Here is a 17102-nt window from a genome sequence, read left to right on the forward strand (position 1 = left end):
CAACCCCTTGTTTAGTCTCTTACTCACTATGACCTATTCTGATACAGTTTATCCAATCCGCAAAAACAGAGACAGATAGAGAGAAGCATGCTTATATACAGTTGCACCAAATGATTCAACCCCCATTCTAAATTAGGTTTAGATTAGCAAAATGAACAGATTTTCAGGAGTTTGAAATAAAAAAAGCAAACAAGAACAAGTTAAATTGCACAACACAACTAATGTTACAATTGAAACAGTGAAAACCTTTAGATGTATCGATTTTGAATTTCCTAAGTATGTTTTGAGTTGAGGATATTTCACAATAATCTTTGAGCAGCAGAATGAAAATGTTACTTAATCTGAATTAGATGTATTATTATAGATATTTTACTTTAATTTTAGGGGTTTTGTTTGGCAGCCGTAGCTGCCAGTCATTTGACTGGTTTTTAAGATGTTTTTTAACTGTTATTAAAGGTGTTTGATTGTAATAATAATTTAGGAAAAATCTGTAGAATAATGGTATTTTTCTACAGAACCTTTAGCACTGTCACTTTATTAAAGGTGTTTGATTGTAAAAAGATTAAGAAATATTTGTAGAATAACAGTATTTTCTGCAGATCTTTTAGCATTTTCCCTTTATTAAAGGTCTTTGATTGTAGTTATTTAGGAAAATTCTTTAAAATAACGGTATTTTTCTGCAGAACATTTAATGAAATTTTCTGTAATAATAATGTTTTTGCACTTTATTTGAATTAGGGTATTTTACTTTAATTTTACGTTTATTGGTTGGCAGCCGTAGCTGCCAGTCATTGACCGTTTTTTTACATTTTTTTTCTTACAGTGCAGTTTCTCTAAATCAAACAAATAATGTCACTTTTACTCCCTACTGCAGTTTCAAAATTATTCAACCCCTTCATGAAAGATATGTTCAGTACTTAGTAGAGCACCCTTTTGCTCTTACGACTTCCTGCAAACGTGATTTATAGCCAGACGCCAGCTTCTGGCAGCGTTCCTGAGGAATCTTAGCCCATTCCTCATGAGCAAAGGCCTCCAGTACTCTACAATGTTCTTTGGTTTGCGCGCTGCAATCGCCTTTTTCAAATCAAACCAAAGATTTTCAATTGGATTCAAGTCAAATGACTGTGATGGCCACTCCAATACCTTCCAGGACTTCTTCTGCATCCAAGCCTTGGTGGACTTTGAGGTATGCTTTGGATCATTGTCCTGTTGGAAGTTCCAATGACGTCCAAGCCTAAGCTTCCTCCCAGATGGCACAACATTTTTGTCTTGGAATTCTTGATACTTTATTGAATCCATCTTGCCATTCACACGGTACAAATTTCCAGTTCCAGAGGAGGCAAAGCAGCCTCAAAGTGTCACCGACCCACCGCCATGCTTCACTGTACGCAGGGTGATCTTTTCAGCATATGCCTCATTCTTCCTCCTCCAGACAAACTGCTGATAGGCCCAAAAGTTCTAGTTTCGTCTCATCAGTCCACAGAACAGAATCCCAAAACCTCTGTGGCATATCTAAATATTTTTCTGCAAACTGGAGCTGACTTTTTTGTGCCTTTGGGTCAGCAGTGGTGACTAACCGGACAGAAAGTAACAGAGCTTTTAGCGCAGCATGAAATGTAGCCACATTACGTCAACACTAATAGCACAAGAACCTCTAAATTATTTACCAAAACCATCTTTAAACAACTTTAACATCTAACATCTAACAAATAACTGACGCAACAGGACCGTACGTTGAGATTGACATATCTCAGTCATATTTACAATATGATCAAAAATACAGAACATGGGGCGAGATAACTTTTTTCCTTGATTTACTCCAGGAGACTAAAATTATGCTACATCCTGTTGATCATGTGACTTGAGTAATGTTCCAATTACATGGGGGGAATAGTCAGGTAACAGGACTGGGGGTCCAACTAAAATGTGTATTTTAACCAACATATTATGAATTGCTGATGAGAGATTATATCTTTTGGCTCTGGAAAATGGAACTGGAAATAGAGTCAAAAAATTATTATTAAAAGATTTCTGAAGGATTTGAATCATCATATTTCACGAGGAAGTATTTACATGATGTGTCCGCATACGTTTGCTCGTAATGTCCCGTATGTAAACACATAGCGGATACTTACGTCCCCATTTTGGAGTTGTGGAAGTTGCCAGACACACACACAGGCTGAACGCATTGATGCAGTGTTGACTTTTGGTCGAATGGAGGCGCAGTCCACCACATTCACAGACGCTATTAGCTCCATCTGTGAAACTACATCACACACTGTGTCGCATAAACTACAGGCAAAATACCCGACCAACCCAAAGAGCCGGCGAACAGAGCCAACTATGTGAGCTAGCTAGCCTAAATCCTCCCCCCGAGTTCCTCCGCTCAGCGGCCAGCTGTTGCTCGTCTTTGAGACAAACCAAAGTGAATCCGTTTTCCCCACCAGTCTACGCATGACAACATTTCTGTTAGCTCTTCGCTTTCAAAACACAATTTCTTACCTTGCTAAGGGCTTACCATGTTAGGAGGACGAAACTTTAAAAACCGACAGCCATCCAGCGGCGGTGACTCGTTTTCTCTATCTGCCAGCGCAGACGTTATTTTCCAGAGTTCATTCCTCTTAAAAACAACTAAGGACTGCGAAAACTGCCGCCGAAGTGTTAGCAGTTTGTCTGGAAGGTGAATGAATCTATCGGCTGTGTTTTCAGAGTGTGTGGCTGTGCTCCATTGATTTGGGACCGTTGTTCCCCCTCGCAGAAACCACTCCTTGCTGCTTTGTCCAACAGTGATGTCATACAGAGGGGAGACGAGAGTCTGGAGAGTCCCGACCCCCAGGTTAACCGTTTGTGAACACACACCGTTATAGCTACCTCGGTGTATTAAGAAATGAACGCTTTAATCACACTGCCATTATCTACGGACACCTGAAGCATTTCTAACTTCATATCGGATAACTCTTAACTTGATTTATCATATGGTCCTTAAACGTCTCACTGCAGCGTATGCAGTTTACAAAACGCACAGATTTACTACCTTTTTAAAATATTCCCAATTTACAAATGAACATGTGCGCTTGATTCATTGCAGGCCGTTGCCTATGAAATTACTTTTTGAAAGCAATGCATGCTAGTTAATTTTATTGCCTTGGATAGATAAGATAAGATAAGATAAGACAAGATAAAATAAGAGAATCCGTTATTAGTCCCACAGTGGGGAAATGAACAAGGTTACAGCAGCAAACGAGGATAGTGCATATAACAAAATAATCAACAGTGAAAAATACAATAACAAATACAAAACTAATAGGCCTATAGACCCCACATCAAGATGTATGGTCTTTACACTTTGTCAGCAGAGGTTTTACCTGATAATTACACAGAATGGCCTTAAATGGGACATGCAGACCATAATATTACCGTCTGGAATCACGTTTGCCCAGCACATGTCAGCTTTTGGAAAATCTGACTGTGTAGCAGAATTGGAAACCTGCGGTGTTGCAGTAGAGGAAAATATACATATTGTACTCTTAAAACAAAAGAGGTGGGCTATATGGGAACAGTGGGTGTATGTGATGTAATGTTTAGGACAGGACCGCGATTTAAATAAGTAAAGCACATTTTCTCTTTGTCTTGAGGTGTGTGCGCGCGCAAGGGTGATATTTTGGGATCGCCAGTGGTTAAAAACATAGAAAAGTGAATGCTCCTTAGTGGAAGTGAACGTAACACGGCCCACGTGACTAAAACCAGGAAGTGAATCAAGTGTCAACAACAAAAACGGTGAGTGAGTGAGCGAGCGATTCTTTTACAAAGACTACAGTTGTGATGCTTATTTATGACATGCATTTTGATGTTATAAATTAACTGTTCTAAACCGGGCAATGTGTCACGTTTCGTTTAGCGAAGTTTACTTTTAGCTGGTTAGCAAAGGCTAAGCTACCCAGGGTCGATCAGGTTTGCTAACGTCTCTTTTCATGTCATATTAAGGCTTTATTCTGTTTATATCAAAGGTAGAGATGGCTTCTTCAGACTGGCATTTGTCTTTGAAGCTGGTGGATCAGCCCAAGTCCACCTTCCACTTCCCAGACATGATGCCCGGGGATGTTCCACCTGGAGGGTACAGGATCGCTACTTTAAAGCAGCTCGTTGCAGCACAGATCCCAGACTCCATCCCAGACCCCGAACTCATAGGTGCGTTGCAGTGTTTACGGTTTGAACAGCATGTCGTATACGTTATTTGTCCTTAAAATGTCCAATGGCTGTGTTTCGCGTCAGAACTGGTCCACTGTGGGCGGAAGCTTAAGGACGAGTTTACCCTGGACCTCTGTGGGATTCAATCCGGATCCACCTTGCACATCCTCAAAAAGACTTGGCCGGAGCCAGAGAGCAATTCAGGTATTACTGTTTGAAATGTAAGTCGTGGAATGAATTGTGTTGAAGCTTTACTGCGGGAGAAACTGAAAGTGTGAATCTGATGCTGCTTTTTTTAGAGCCTGTGAACAGAGCGACTGCAGCCCGGGAGTTCAGGGTGTTTCATGCTGCTCTTCACTCTCTCAACTCGGCCTACAGAGACTCTGTGAGTAAAAAAGACACAAGCAGGAAAAGGCCTCTCTGCTCCAAAGAGTTTAAATCCATTTGATCTTGATTAGAACATTATTTTTGAGAGAGTGGATTAAAAACAGTCTTTGGTACTGGTTAATATCTCAGGCTTTTAATACAACTGAAGTGCATACATTTAGGCTGTGTGTACATTTGTTTTCCTCTATTCAAATAGACCTGACATTACAATATAACTGAAATGCACTGTGATTGACCTTTTGCAAACAAATTGAATTTAGAGAAGAAGAGGGTAGGTGGAGCCATGGAGTTAATCCAAACTTGTCTGAGTAATCTGACTTTGGCAATAAACTGCATCAGTGCAACTGCATTGGTAGCATAATAATACCATTTATTGATATTGATGACATTGCTTCCTGCAACTACTATAGCAACTAGTATTACAATTATTTGTTCTTCGACATCCGTTGCTGCATTTACAACTGGGACTTGCTGTCTTTTCCACACACATAGGTATATAAAATGCTGACAAATAAAGAGTCTTTGGATCAGATCATCGTGGCTACACCAGGTCTCAGGTCAGACCCAGTTGCCTTAGGTACGATCTGCTGAGTTTTCTTAATGCTGTTATGCCAGCTCATTGTATCATGCAAATATGAAAATGGAAACATTTCCCATAACACCCTTTTTATCTGTTCAGGGGTGCTCCAAGACAAAGATCTCTTTGTGCAGTTCACAGACCCGAACATGCTGGATGTGTGAGTGTGGCTTCCCGTTGTTATTGGCTCTGATGTGACTCATGATAATGGAGTACGCCACAGTGGAAGGTCATTTACATTCACATCTCTCCTTTTCTGTCTGTTTCGTAGATTGATCGCGTCACACCCAGCCCTCGTCAACGCCATCATCCTGGTCCTGCACTCCGTGGCAGGCAGCATGCCCGCTCAATCCAGTGCCAGCTCTTCTCGCAATGTCTCTGCCAGCTCTTACAGTGATATGCCAGGTGAGCATTCCCGATGGCACAGCAAAAACAGGCAGAATCCATCTTGTTCGTGAAGAGAGGATCGATATAGTGATAAGAATTGTTGTTGACAGCAGTCATTTTTTTTTTATCTGGCAGGGGGCTTCATGTTCGAGGGTATGTCTGACGACGAGGACGATTTCCAGTCTGTGAGTCACTCTGCTCGATACTCAACATCAGATATCATGTGCAGGAAAAGCGATAATGCTAACGGCTATTTCTGTGTGTCTAAATGTGTGTCACAGGGGAGCCCAGCAGGTCCCTCCAACAGACCGGGAGGCTCAGTGGGAATACGACCAGTGTCTCTGAGCCACAGTGGAGCGACAGGCCCTCGACCAATAACGCAAAGCGAGCTGGCAACAGCTTTGGCCCTTGCCAGCACTCCAGACAGCAGTGCAGTCACGCCCACAACTTCAAGCCAGGTGAGATGTATTTACATTTGGAAAAACATAGACACTTGTATACTTATAACTACTGAACCAATGTAGAATCTACTTATTATTCAAATATGGCACATTAAGGACACTAATATGTATTGACCTCTGATCAATATGGTCCCAGGATGTGAGGAAACAAAGTAAACACAAAGGAGTACAAGACCTTCAACCCATTTACAATTTATCTTTTGTTTTTCTTCTCCTGCCTTGATATAGGCGGACCCCTCCAGTTCCGTAGCCACTATGCCAGCAGGGACCCCGGTCAGCAACGATCTCTTCAGCCAGGCTCTACAGCAAGCCCTGCAAGCCTCCAACATGTCTGCTCTACAGGTGAGGCTCTAAACTCACAGACTGAACTCGATATATTCATTTCATAGAGGAAATAAACTTTGAAATATCAAATAATAATAATTAAATGTTTACTGGCCTGTTTGTCCTTAATGGTAGAAGATGTGTATTTTTTTTGTGGTATTTAGTAATTTTGCAGCGCTACAATGAGGCAGGCTTGATAGTGATTCATGCTTTAGACTCTGGTCTGGATTTTGGATAAAACACTTACTCAGTCAATGTGTTTTTGGTTTGCTAGGGCCGCTGGCAGTCCCAGATGCAGCAGCTCAGGGACATGGGGATCCAGGATGAGGAGCTGATGCTGAGGGCGCTGCAGGCCACAGATGGTGACATCCAGGCTGCCCTGGAGCTCATATTTGCTGGAGGCCCAGGACTCTGAGGCTATACCCACCAGACCACAGCCTTTATATAGAGAGGGAGAGCAGGACAAGCCTGTTATCCCGCTGCCAAGAGTTGATAGCTAAATTATGGCTTTAGACATGCAGTATACAGATCTTTGTTTTAATTATTAGCCCATTTACTACATTTACATACAGTATCACATCTGAGCTCCACAAAGGTCATGACAGCTCGACTAGACTTGTAATAAATATGAACGTGCTTACCTCATCAATGCCTGAGCCTGATTTCCTGGTACTGTTATTCATTGACTGTAAATTGATTGCATTGCTGGAGTCAGACGATTTTCTCCATGATTTGAAATGCTGGTGTGCAATTCTAAGGTCACCCTGTGTCAGCTTAGTTTCCTTTGTTTCTGGTTTATTTGCTTCTTAATTGTGCCAACATATAAAATCACAAAACTAGTGGGTTGCGATATTAAAATGTCTGTCCAATATAGTGCAATCTGACTACCAAACATGTAATTCATATATCTGTACACTAGATGGCAATGCAGTAGTTTATTTCTACCCAGACATGACTGATTGTCAGAAGTCATCATAGCAGGCATAGTTCTCCTTTATTTGCTCTCTTGCTTTTCCTAAAATACACATCATGTTTTTGATCTGCCCTCTGCTGAACGGTGTTTGATTAATGGTTGTTTTATTCCTGGATGTTGGCTTTCGTTTTTCAAAGTGGGCATTACGTCCCGACAGCCAGGACCATAACAAAAAGGAAGTTGTGCAGATAAGATGATAGCCTAATTAACATTCACTGAAATGTTGCCTTGCTTGTCAAAGCAATGTTAACATTAGCTGAGCCCCTGTCCCCCCCACACCCCCCTCCCCCCTCAGCTGTATTACAGAAGGCTACATTTGCTTTGTCTCATTGTCTCCCATCAGGGCTTTTTAGGGGACATATTGCAAGCCCCCCCCCCCCCTTGCTATCTACTGTTCTCCATCTACAGTAATTGCCCTGCTTAGTTTTATTACTGCATCTGTGAATGTGACAGCTCAATCAGTGGATTGCCCTTTCATGAGCACAGCACCCAAACAGCGCTTTGTGTCCGTCTGTCCCCATTACCGTTTTATATGCATGCACACCTGCGGGCAATTTCCACCTCCAACTGCCTCCAAGGGTATTTTAAAAAGAAAGCATTTTCCACTGTGCTGAAGGAAAGGCTGATGTAGTTTTCACCAAACAATAGTGAATGAAAGGTGGAACTGCCTTTCCAGCAGATTCAAAATTAGACTGCTGGTCGAGATGAACTGGAATTTTAAAACCAAGCAGTAATGCAGAATAGTCTTTCATTGATTTGCATTTAGAGGGTCTGCTGTGAAGTGAGCGTGGCATGTGCTGCAGTAATTGCAGTAGTGGATTGTCTGCTTAACTGTTTTTATGCAAAGACCGCCATCATGAGTCGCGTAACCACAGCTTTAAGGAGATTCTAAACAGTGAACACTGTGAACGTTCATGTGAAGTTGTCATGGAAACACTGACATGCCGTCACACATATAGAAAGCTGTTATTGCGCACCATGTTTAAGTCCCTTTTGTTGTCAACTATGAGAGTGGCATTGGCTGTTTGTAATCTCTGAGGGCCTCGCCTGATATTACATCCTCCATATCCGACATTTTGTCAAGAGAACTGAAATTGCAGTACATTATATAAATCAATAAGTAGTGTTTGCACCTGTCGACTCAAAACCTCTTCGTCCATATTAAACCTGGCTATTCCAAAAACACCTGGAGTGTATATATAACACTAAAATGATAGGAATAAAGATGCTATGGTAGCAACATTTGGGAATCTTTAGAGTTCTTTTTTTTCTTCTGTAGGCTATGACCTGTTGGTGGCACTAGCCCTCACAAGTGAACGACCATCTTTGAAGATCTCACAGGAAGCAGAAATCATGAAAAACATTCTGTTATCTCTCCGTCTGCTCACCCGCCACCTGATCTAGTGCGGATTAGATAAATATAATCCCTGTTGATTGGGCTTTGCCACAGTTATTATTCAAGTTTGTGAGACTGTCTCTGTGTTACTTCCTTTTTTTAAACTTATTACAATGACACTGTGGTGGATGCATAAACCCACCCAAGCTGGCCTAAATCTGGCCCAATTACTCCCACAGTGACCTGAGATTCAGGTAATGATCACGGTTGTTGTTAAAGGCAATATGTTAAGCAAATAGAAACCTTTTGAAATGGTGTAAAAGCTCCTCTAATCAAGCCTTCCCAGACCAGATGAAACCCTCTGATGTGCCAGAGGAGCAGGAGAAGGATAGAGTTGGTCTAATGTCCCCCATCTGCTTTTGTCTTTCTGAAAGGAGGCGACTCATGTGTTATTAACATAAGGTCTGTTACCTGAGATTGCTTTCTGCCCGGCGTGACAGAGCGGAATATGAAATGAGCTTCTGATGGACACAAGGCCATTTTATCCCCTTATGGGCCATTCATTGCTTTCAAGCCTTGCTTTCATCCCCCCCCCCCCCCTTCTTTTTGTCCACAAAAGCGTCTTTGATGCATTTTATCCCAGGTGCTTTAACCCTTGAAGCAGAGCTGCAGGAGATGGAGAGGCAGACATGAACAAACCACTGGAAGAGACTTAAAATAGCAACTTCTCTCCTCGTTTTGGACGTAGATTTGAGGGCTAGTAGATTTCAACTACTGAAGCAAAAATTACATTCGAATGAGACATTTTCAATCCGCGTACAGTTCTGTATTAAACAATGTACTAACTTCTCTTTTTGCATAATCTCGCAATGTAGATGTAACATCGCAATAGTCTGTTAATTTCAATAAAGTTCTTTAGGTTTGTAAATGACAGACATTTACACAACCTTTGCCCAAGAAAAGCGATGAAAAACCAAAAAAAATGGCACAATGATGCCCAACATTTCACTCATCATCATAACGATGTTCATTATTGCACACGGACAAATGTAGCTGCAAACAGTCTCGCTGACAAAAAGTCTGGCATTTGGAAGCCAATCCTGAGGTGCGTGCATTACAGATTCTGCCTACTGTCACCCGACTGGGGAGGCCGTGAATGTTCGGTGTTGCCTTTCATCAACCCCCCGCCTGTTGCCTTTCCTGAATGCCTCCCAGATGGTTGTGGCCAGAATGTGCCGCGCTGCTTCTCCTGTCACAATGCAACTGTTGTGTGAGAGATTTTAGCGTAAGGATTAAGGATCTCGCTGTTAAAATTGCCTTCAACGGAACTGCACACTGGACTCTGAGCAGCTCCACTTACAGTGAACAGCCCAGAGGGTGTGATAGCTTGTAAGTATTGCAGTGATGTGTCTGGCTGAAAAGGATACACAATCACAGGAAAGAATGTAGTGCAAAAAAAAGTACAACATATGCATGGGGAATATGACAGAAGCAGATTAAATAGTAATTAAGACAATCAACTATGTTTTGTTATTGTTGTAGCAAAGCATCCATAAAACATGGCTTGCTGTTTTCTTCACTTTGACAGAAGAAGATGTTATTTGGTACCAATAGAGAGCGTCGGTTGGTAAAATTCCAGAGAATTAAGTCAAAAATAATTGCTAGAATATCAGAGGCGGTCTGTTTGTCAGTGCACAGCCGGTCATCTTAACATGCGAACACATTACATCTGTCTACAGGCAAGCATACGACTAATATAGAGAATTAGATTCTCAAAAATAAATGAAGACGAAACGAAGACAATGTGGGTTTCAATCGAAATTTCTTTTTTCAATACATCATATTTTTTCCTATAATCCATTCTAAGCACAAGATTCTTCTGGGAATCTTCTCTAGTAGGAAAATTATTTTACTGAGCCATAAAATAATGTGCTACTAAAACTGTATGAATATCATCTAAATCTGTTGGCAAAGACCATCTTCAAATGCCATGAATCATATATGATTTACACTTCATTAAATTTACAGTCCAGACAAAGATAGCCTACATCCAATTAACGATTCTGCCATATGCTTCTTTATTGAAAGAAAAGAAGAAAAAAAGAGGTATGAGTGCTAAAAACAGCAAACCTAGTTGTACTGGAAATGTAATTGTACTGTAGGAAATATAACTAGAAAGCTTCGGAGGTACACATCAAGCTTCTGGGATGAACAATGAAGAAAAATATTACAGGACTGTGCTACAAAGTGGATCAATAGAAGACAACAAGTGCTGGAGTACTGGCTTGATAGAAGCTCCACCTTCTCTGTCCTCCACTCAAACAATGGTCCGCTCCACTATTTGACAAAGGAAGGCTTCACCATGGTAACTGGTGATGGTGAAGAAAGCAATAATGTTTGGAGAGAGAGAGAGAGAGAAAAAAGATCACTGAAACATTATATCACACATTAACTCGTAAACCCAATTTTATTTTGATTTTGAACCTTGATGCCTCTACGTCCCCATACAATACATTCAGTATATACATTTGGCCATGAGGGACTGTACAGAGATATGTTATAGTAGTGCATACATACGTGGCACAGAAATGGACACCAAGGAAACTCAAACGTGTCACTCTACCACGGTAAAGTGATTGACAACATACACATGGGGCAAGTCAATGGCTGATGGTTGCTTACACCAGTACACACACACACGCACACACACAAGCACATACACACACGCACACACACACACACGCACACTTTAACTTTAAGACACTTCTGAGGAAGGAGAAGGGCTCTTTCAGGTTCTCATAATAGAAATACGAATGTGAAGAGTGTGTCTGCTGATTGCAGCAAATTCCTCCCCCCTGTCAGAACGACCTCCCCCTTTACCCCCCCCCCCCCCCCCCTTATTCTCATTTTCCCTTCCAAAGCTAAGGCCTCTCTCTAGGCAGTGCGGCCGTCATACGCAGGCTCTTCCCTACAGTAGAGTAATAGTCATCAGCAGCAGCAACTAAACAAAGAGCCTCTACTGTCAACACTTTTAAAAAGGGAACATTCGGAACATAAAGGATACATCACACTTATAGTTTATTTCGTTTGCATTTCTTCTTAGGGATATCTTCTCTCAAGGTAAATACATAGGTCCACTTCAACAACATACCGCCCCTTAATAAATCTGCAGAGGTGGCCTTATCACACCAACACACCCCCTCATGTGACATACTCATCTAATGACAGCAACGTCTGTCTGCTCACTTTACTGCACCAACAAAATAAACCGTCTGTATACATCCCACTCCCTGCAAACGATCCTCTTTAACTAATCAGGGCGTTCTGCTGATTCCATCTCTTCCCGGTGGACATTTTGTACCATCACATTTGTCATAAACATTTGGTGGAGGCACACACTCCAATCATTTCCCTGTTCAATGACTGCAGTTTTTAATAGTTGCATAGCACACAGCGGGACATATAGTCAAAGCCAAAGTGTATTTGACTTTGTATATACAGTGGTCATGCTCGCTTAATCACTTAATAATGGCTAGTGTCAGTCGTTTTCAGCTCGGACCAAAGCGCCCCTCAAAATTTCCATTTAAACTGGGATTTGCTCATTAAAACCACAGAACTTTGCAACTTATAAGACCGACAAAGGTTTAGCTCCGAAGAGTTTGTTCCAAGCATTAGGGACTCTCATTAGACTCATCTTCTTGCTATAATTGGTCAGCACTATTATATGCTGTGGGCTGTAATATTATTGGTTCTGTTTGAATAAACTGGCCACAAGACAGACATGTCGTTCCTCAGAGTTGCTGAAATAAAATATGCTTAGTGAGAAAATACGAGAAGAAATTAAAATTAATGATTCATGGGGCTGAATTCTAGTTTTTCTTGAGTTCAGGGGAGAAAAAAAAGAAATAGTGCTGACAACCAAAGAGGTTTAAGCAAGGGCTGTCACCAGTTTGTATCAGTAGGTTAAAAAACACACACACTGGAACTCTGAAAATCTGTGCACACACACTCATGCATTCACACACCGTACACATGTTGGACGTGTTGGACACATGCATACACGCTCACATTCACACGTACATTTGCACATCTGGTAGCAAAGGGAGGGTGACGGAGAGATTTGAATGCAAAGTGGAAGCATGACAGGTGGGTGTATTTCCGGTTCGAACAGGCTGCGCTGTGATTGGTCCCGGGGGAGATTATGCCGTATCGTCTCACACATGAGGCTTGACCATCCCGTTAGTCAGGAAGGCGCCGTGACTCGTGTCCGAGAGCCAGGCCGCTGAGGCAAACGTGCATTTAGCAGAACTTGAAACGACAAAAAAGAAAAAGAAAAAAGAAAAAGCAAAGCACCACAGTCAAAGAGGCTGGAGTAGTCCCAAAAAACACGATCACATCGGCGAAGAGCGATGAGGGCGAGCGGGGCCGACGGGGGCCATCACAAAGGAGTAACACTTCAATAATAATTACTCCAGAATAAATTACAGTCACAGAACAATCGTTAAAAGCAGAACTGGAAATCAGTTGATCTAGCGGACTGATTTGACCCATGCATTATAAGGCATTAACCAAACATTTGTTACTGACATCACACAGTATCATATTAGTGACTATACATACAATTGCTGATATGGAAAATCTGCTTGTGTTTTCATTTAAAAAAAAATCTTGGTTTAACTGTATTCAAAAAGCATATTTCTCAAAACGATGATGCAATTTTAAGGGAATTGGGAATGTCGAAAGGGAGGGCAGATCGATGTCTGCAATCCCATTGTACCTATTGATCTGCAGATGGGCGAATGAAATTGATTTTCTGAGGTAGACAATGCAGGCATATTTCATTCGCCCAATGCAAAGCCATTTCGAGGAGGGGGTAGCGGGGCTAATTTGGTCCATTTGGACAGGCTCTGGTCTCTAACCTCAGTCAATTGTACTGTGTCAGATGGGCTGGACCCATCCATCATGATCCCATGCCTGTCTCACCACTATGGTACTTACACCGTCATTGGTGATACACCCTCAGTGATGGATAGCAGACAGCATGCTCTATGACAAGATAGAGAGATCAGTCTGCAGTGCTCACAGGCCTGTTATTTCCACACAGCTGGGGACACACCATTCATTCAAGGCTAGTTTATTCAATATCCTGACCACTGTATGAGGCCCATGTGGACAATATCCCTCAACATGCCTCATAAATGTCGCTTCCCTTAAAAACAATTACAGTATCCACAGAGCCTATCCAAATGAGCAGTCAAACAAACCTGTTCATACAATTTTCGTGATGTGCACTCTCAGGAAAGAAGGTCCAACATTTTATGATAAAAAAAGGTACACTGCAGTGACACACGTTACAATGTTGTACCTTTCTTTTTTTCTTTGAGTGGTAAGTGCTAAGGGAAATCAGCTCAAGCATCAATGAAATGATGTTCAGATCAGATAGTCAGTCTGTGATGTAATGAAGTGGGTGTCTGTCATAAATAAAATAAAATAATAAAGACTTCTGAAACATTGAGTCTGGATGTGTAAGATAGTATGCAGTAGGCCGTCAAAACGGGACTGGGATCCATCGGCCAGTGAGGTGAGTCAGGATCAGCAGTTTTGCAAATGCCACTGTTGGTCTTCCCATGAGCCTACTGGGCTCTGTCCAGAGGGACTAGGAAGAGTGGGGGCCACAGGTGCCCGGTGGGTACTGCAGGGGCCGACACCTGCAGGCGACCCCGGGGCGGCGGGGCACTATAGTGTCCTGATGGCTACAGGGTAGAGCAAGGACATGTGTTCGGCGCCCTTGATGGGCAGCTTGCGGCTAGAGTAGAAGTGGATGATCTCAGGCACGCTGTCGAAAGGGCAGCTGTTCTGGCCCAGGATGTACTTGCTTTCCTTCGTCCTCGACAGCTTCATGTGCATGAATCCCTGGCTGCTCCTGGGGACAGCACAAGATAAAAGAGAGAAGCACAAAACATGTTTTATTAGTTACGTGGAAACAAGACCAATGGACAGGCAGGCAGGTAGGTAGGTAGCTGAGTCTTTTTTGGCAAAGCATTTGATTTATTGATTGTTGTTGGGACTTAATGACATTTTCAACAAATATAACAACATTTTTTTTCTCAAGAACATTACCAACTCTAGCTTTCAGAGAGCTGGACCCAGCTTTGCTGCCGATAAACACACGATGGTACTGCAACTGAAAAATCCCTTGTGACTCAAACAAGCATTTTTGAAAGGGACTTCTGTAAAACCTTTGACAGGACACATTCAATGATCTTCAATGAAGATCAAATATTACTCTTTGTCCTGCTAGTGAGTGAGGGGATCACGTTAGTCATTAAGATTCATACCGTGGGAACCAAATGTTATAGCAATCCATCTAATGGTTGTTGAGCTATTTCAGACTATACTAAAGTAGTGACCCAACGGACCATCACTGCAGAGCCCCGAGCCATGGCTAAAAAACAATTTAAAGAGACAAGTATGTCAGAAGCCTGCGACATGGGGACAGCTCCTTCCTCATTTACTCCCACAGTAGTGACTCCCTACAGTACGTGACAATGTTCTGAAAGCTGGATTACCTCTGATAACTTTGGAGCTGTCTGGGGAGGAGGCTAAAAGGTGCTGGGTTTCACATGCAGAGCATAAGCATGAGGCTGATGAACCCCCAGGATAAATCACTTAAGCTACAGCAATAAATGCACGGCAAATTAAAAGCTCCCTGTGCGTTTCTAGGGGCCTCCGATCAATACATTTTTACAGCTTGCCAGTAATCTACTTTAAAATAGAAAATCAGTTATTTGAAGTTACGCAATGCAACACTAAGCTTTAGCAAGGAGCTGATCTAACACTAATGATCCCTATATCCCGCTGTAAATACACTGTTTTTAGGATTTGTCTTTACTAAACACACATTAGCATAATAGCTTTTTCAATCAGCAGCTAATGCTTCGTGCAAGTTATGATTGCTTCAGGCTCAGACTATGCACCCGCTCGCTGCGACTGGGCATTATGGCCTGTCATCAACATTAAGTGCACCAGTTCTTTCCAGCTCCATAAACTCCCACCTATTCTGTTTCATATCTGTTCCTTGCCTTTTCTCCAATGATACCCCTGTTGCTGAAATCCATAAAACAAATGTAAAGGAGGAGGATAGTATAATTATAGATGTTTACCAATTCACCAGAATAAATATAGGAGAGACCCATTTCCTCACTAACCCTTGCTGTGACAAGCAGTCAAACACATCACGCAGGTAAGAATGACAGTTGACTCGCGGGGCCAGTTAGTGTTATCTGCACTCTGCAGGTTGTTTGTGTCAGAGATGGTTTGGAGTCTCGTGCGGACGGTGCACATGCAGGAGAAGTGTGTTCAAGGTGTTGGGTAGAAGAGATATTATTTACTCAACAGATCGAGGGAGCTGGGAATATCATTCTGACGGACAGATAAGATACAGTAAAAACAGGGTGGTCAAGAGAGGCAATATGGTTTACAACCTTTATCACTATTGTATGTGTTTCTGAACAGTCAGGCAGACAAATTAAACAAAGCCATTTTTCTGAGGTCATTGATTATACTCCCGTTGTAAATATATTATTATTAGTGGATGTGCCCATTATCTGTGATTAACAGGAGCAAGAATTGGACTTTAGGCGCCTTAAACAGGAGAGTCCATTCTTTACTTATCTTGTACTTGCATGTGTAAAGCCTGCAGACGTGATTCCCTCCGTGATGCAGAGAGAGTAGCCAGAGATAACGGCTAAGAATGTACAGGGTTCGATCCATCGAGAACAAGAATACATGACCGATAAATGGAGATTCCTTCCTTCCAGACGAGTCGTAAAACATTAGGTGATTATCGTTTTTTTTACATGAAAACGGCAAAGCAGTTTAGGAATCCCACATGCCTTATATGAAGATGGAGAATGTTTCACAGAAATGCTAATATCATATTTTACCAGAGAGTGGAGGCAGGAAGCTGCGGACTCGCTCGGCTGTAAAACTGAAGTAAACACAACTATCAGACTGCTCCATTACGTCCATCGCCTCTGGCGTTGATATTATACGCGTCATTGACAAGTTCATCATGATTTAAGGAGAGCAGGAAACATTTCCACAGTCAAAGGTCTGTACAGTTTGACCGTATAAAATAAAACAAAATTCTCCTTGAAGAGTGTATTTGATGAGTCTTCACACGGAGCGCTGGGAGACGGGCGTTAGGTTACACAGAGCCACACTTGAAAAGGCAAACACATCAATAGCATCGTTTTTAGATTCCCAACTGATTTCACAGTCGGCGCTCAGGGCTGTGGATCACTTTACAGTCCTAAAGAGACGGAAACCAGGGCAGAGCAATATGGCAGAGCGGTTGATCAAATGGATACGGGGTTATTTTTGAGAAAACAGACATTTGTGGTGTTATCATATTCCTGTGTTTGTGGGCTTCTATTGCCTAATCAGGATGGATCTCACCAGGGAGGT

The 17102-nt window shown here is 42.0% G+C and overlaps 3 protein-coding genes across 9 annotated transcripts in view; 1 reads left to right on the forward strand and 2 right to left on the reverse strand.

The window, feature by feature from the left end:
- Positions 1-2784, reverse strand: part of cd276 (CD276 molecule) — a 66507-nt gene extending 63723 nt beyond the window's left edge. The window contains exon 1 of one of the 2 annotated variants that reach the window (XM_084038700.1): positions 2519-2784. The gene's annotated coding sequence lies outside the window, so the exon portion shown is untranslated. Of the gene's footprint in view, positions 1-2502 lie in introns of both variants that reach the window. The other variant, XM_084038701.1, reaches the window with a different exon arrangement.
- Positions 2785-3667: 883 nt separating this feature from the next.
- Positions 3668-7369, forward strand: ubl7b (ubiquitin-like 7b (bone marrow stromal cell-derived)). Of its 2 annotated transcripts, none has more exons than XM_084009901.1 (11): positions 3668-3777; positions 4008-4188; positions 4273-4392; positions 4488-4573; positions 5068-5152; positions 5255-5312; positions 5424-5557; positions 5675-5724; positions 5821-5997; positions 6229-6342; positions 6599-7369. In XM_084009901.1, exons 2-11 carry the CDS (start codon positions 4014-4016, stop codon positions 6737-6739), a joined length of 1140 nt encoding a protein of 379 aa, XP_083866027.1. In that variant the 5' UTR covers positions 3668-3777; positions 4008-4013; the 3' UTR covers positions 6740-7369. The 2 variants fall into 2 exon arrangements, with proteins under 2 accessions (XP_083866027.1, XP_083866028.1); XM_084009902.1 differs by having other exon boundaries at positions 3723-3777; positions 4012-4188.
- A 3708-nt stretch (positions 7370-11077) lies between these two features.
- Positions 11078-17102, reverse strand: part of shf (Src homology 2 domain containing F) — a 94771-nt gene continuing 88746 nt past the window's right edge. For all 5 annotated transcript variants that reach the window (XM_084036995.1, XM_084036994.1, XM_084036993.1 and 2 more), the window contains one exon: positions 11078-14556. In XM_084036995.1, the coding sequence (XP_083893121.1) occupies positions 14370-14556 (187 nt within the window). In that variant the 3' untranslated portion in view covers positions 11078-14369. The remainder of the gene's footprint in view (positions 14557-17102) is intronic.

The sequence above is a fragment of the Eutrigla gurnardus genome (assembly GCF_963514095.1).
Source record: "Eutrigla gurnardus genome assembly, chromosome: 1".
NCBI classification, from domain to species: domain Eukaryota; kingdom Metazoa; phylum Chordata; class Actinopteri; order Perciformes; family Triglidae; genus Eutrigla; species Eutrigla gurnardus.

What these genes read in the sequence shown, in the direction of transcription:
- ubl7b (XM_084009901.1), top strand. Translation starts at nt 4,014, where the DNA reads ATGGCTTCTTCAGACTGGCATTTGTCTTTGAAGCTGGTGGATCAGCCC. An exon ending in CCCAGACCCCGAACTCATAG is followed by an intron (nt 4,189 to 4,272) that starts GTGCGTTGCAGT and finishes GTTTCGCGTCAG; the next exon opens with AACTGGTCCACTGTGGGCGG. An exon ending in GGAGCCAGAGAGCAATTCAG is followed by an intron (nt 4,393 to 4,487) that starts GTATTACTGTTT and finishes TGCTTTTTTTAG; the next exon opens with AGCCTGTGAACAGAGCGACT.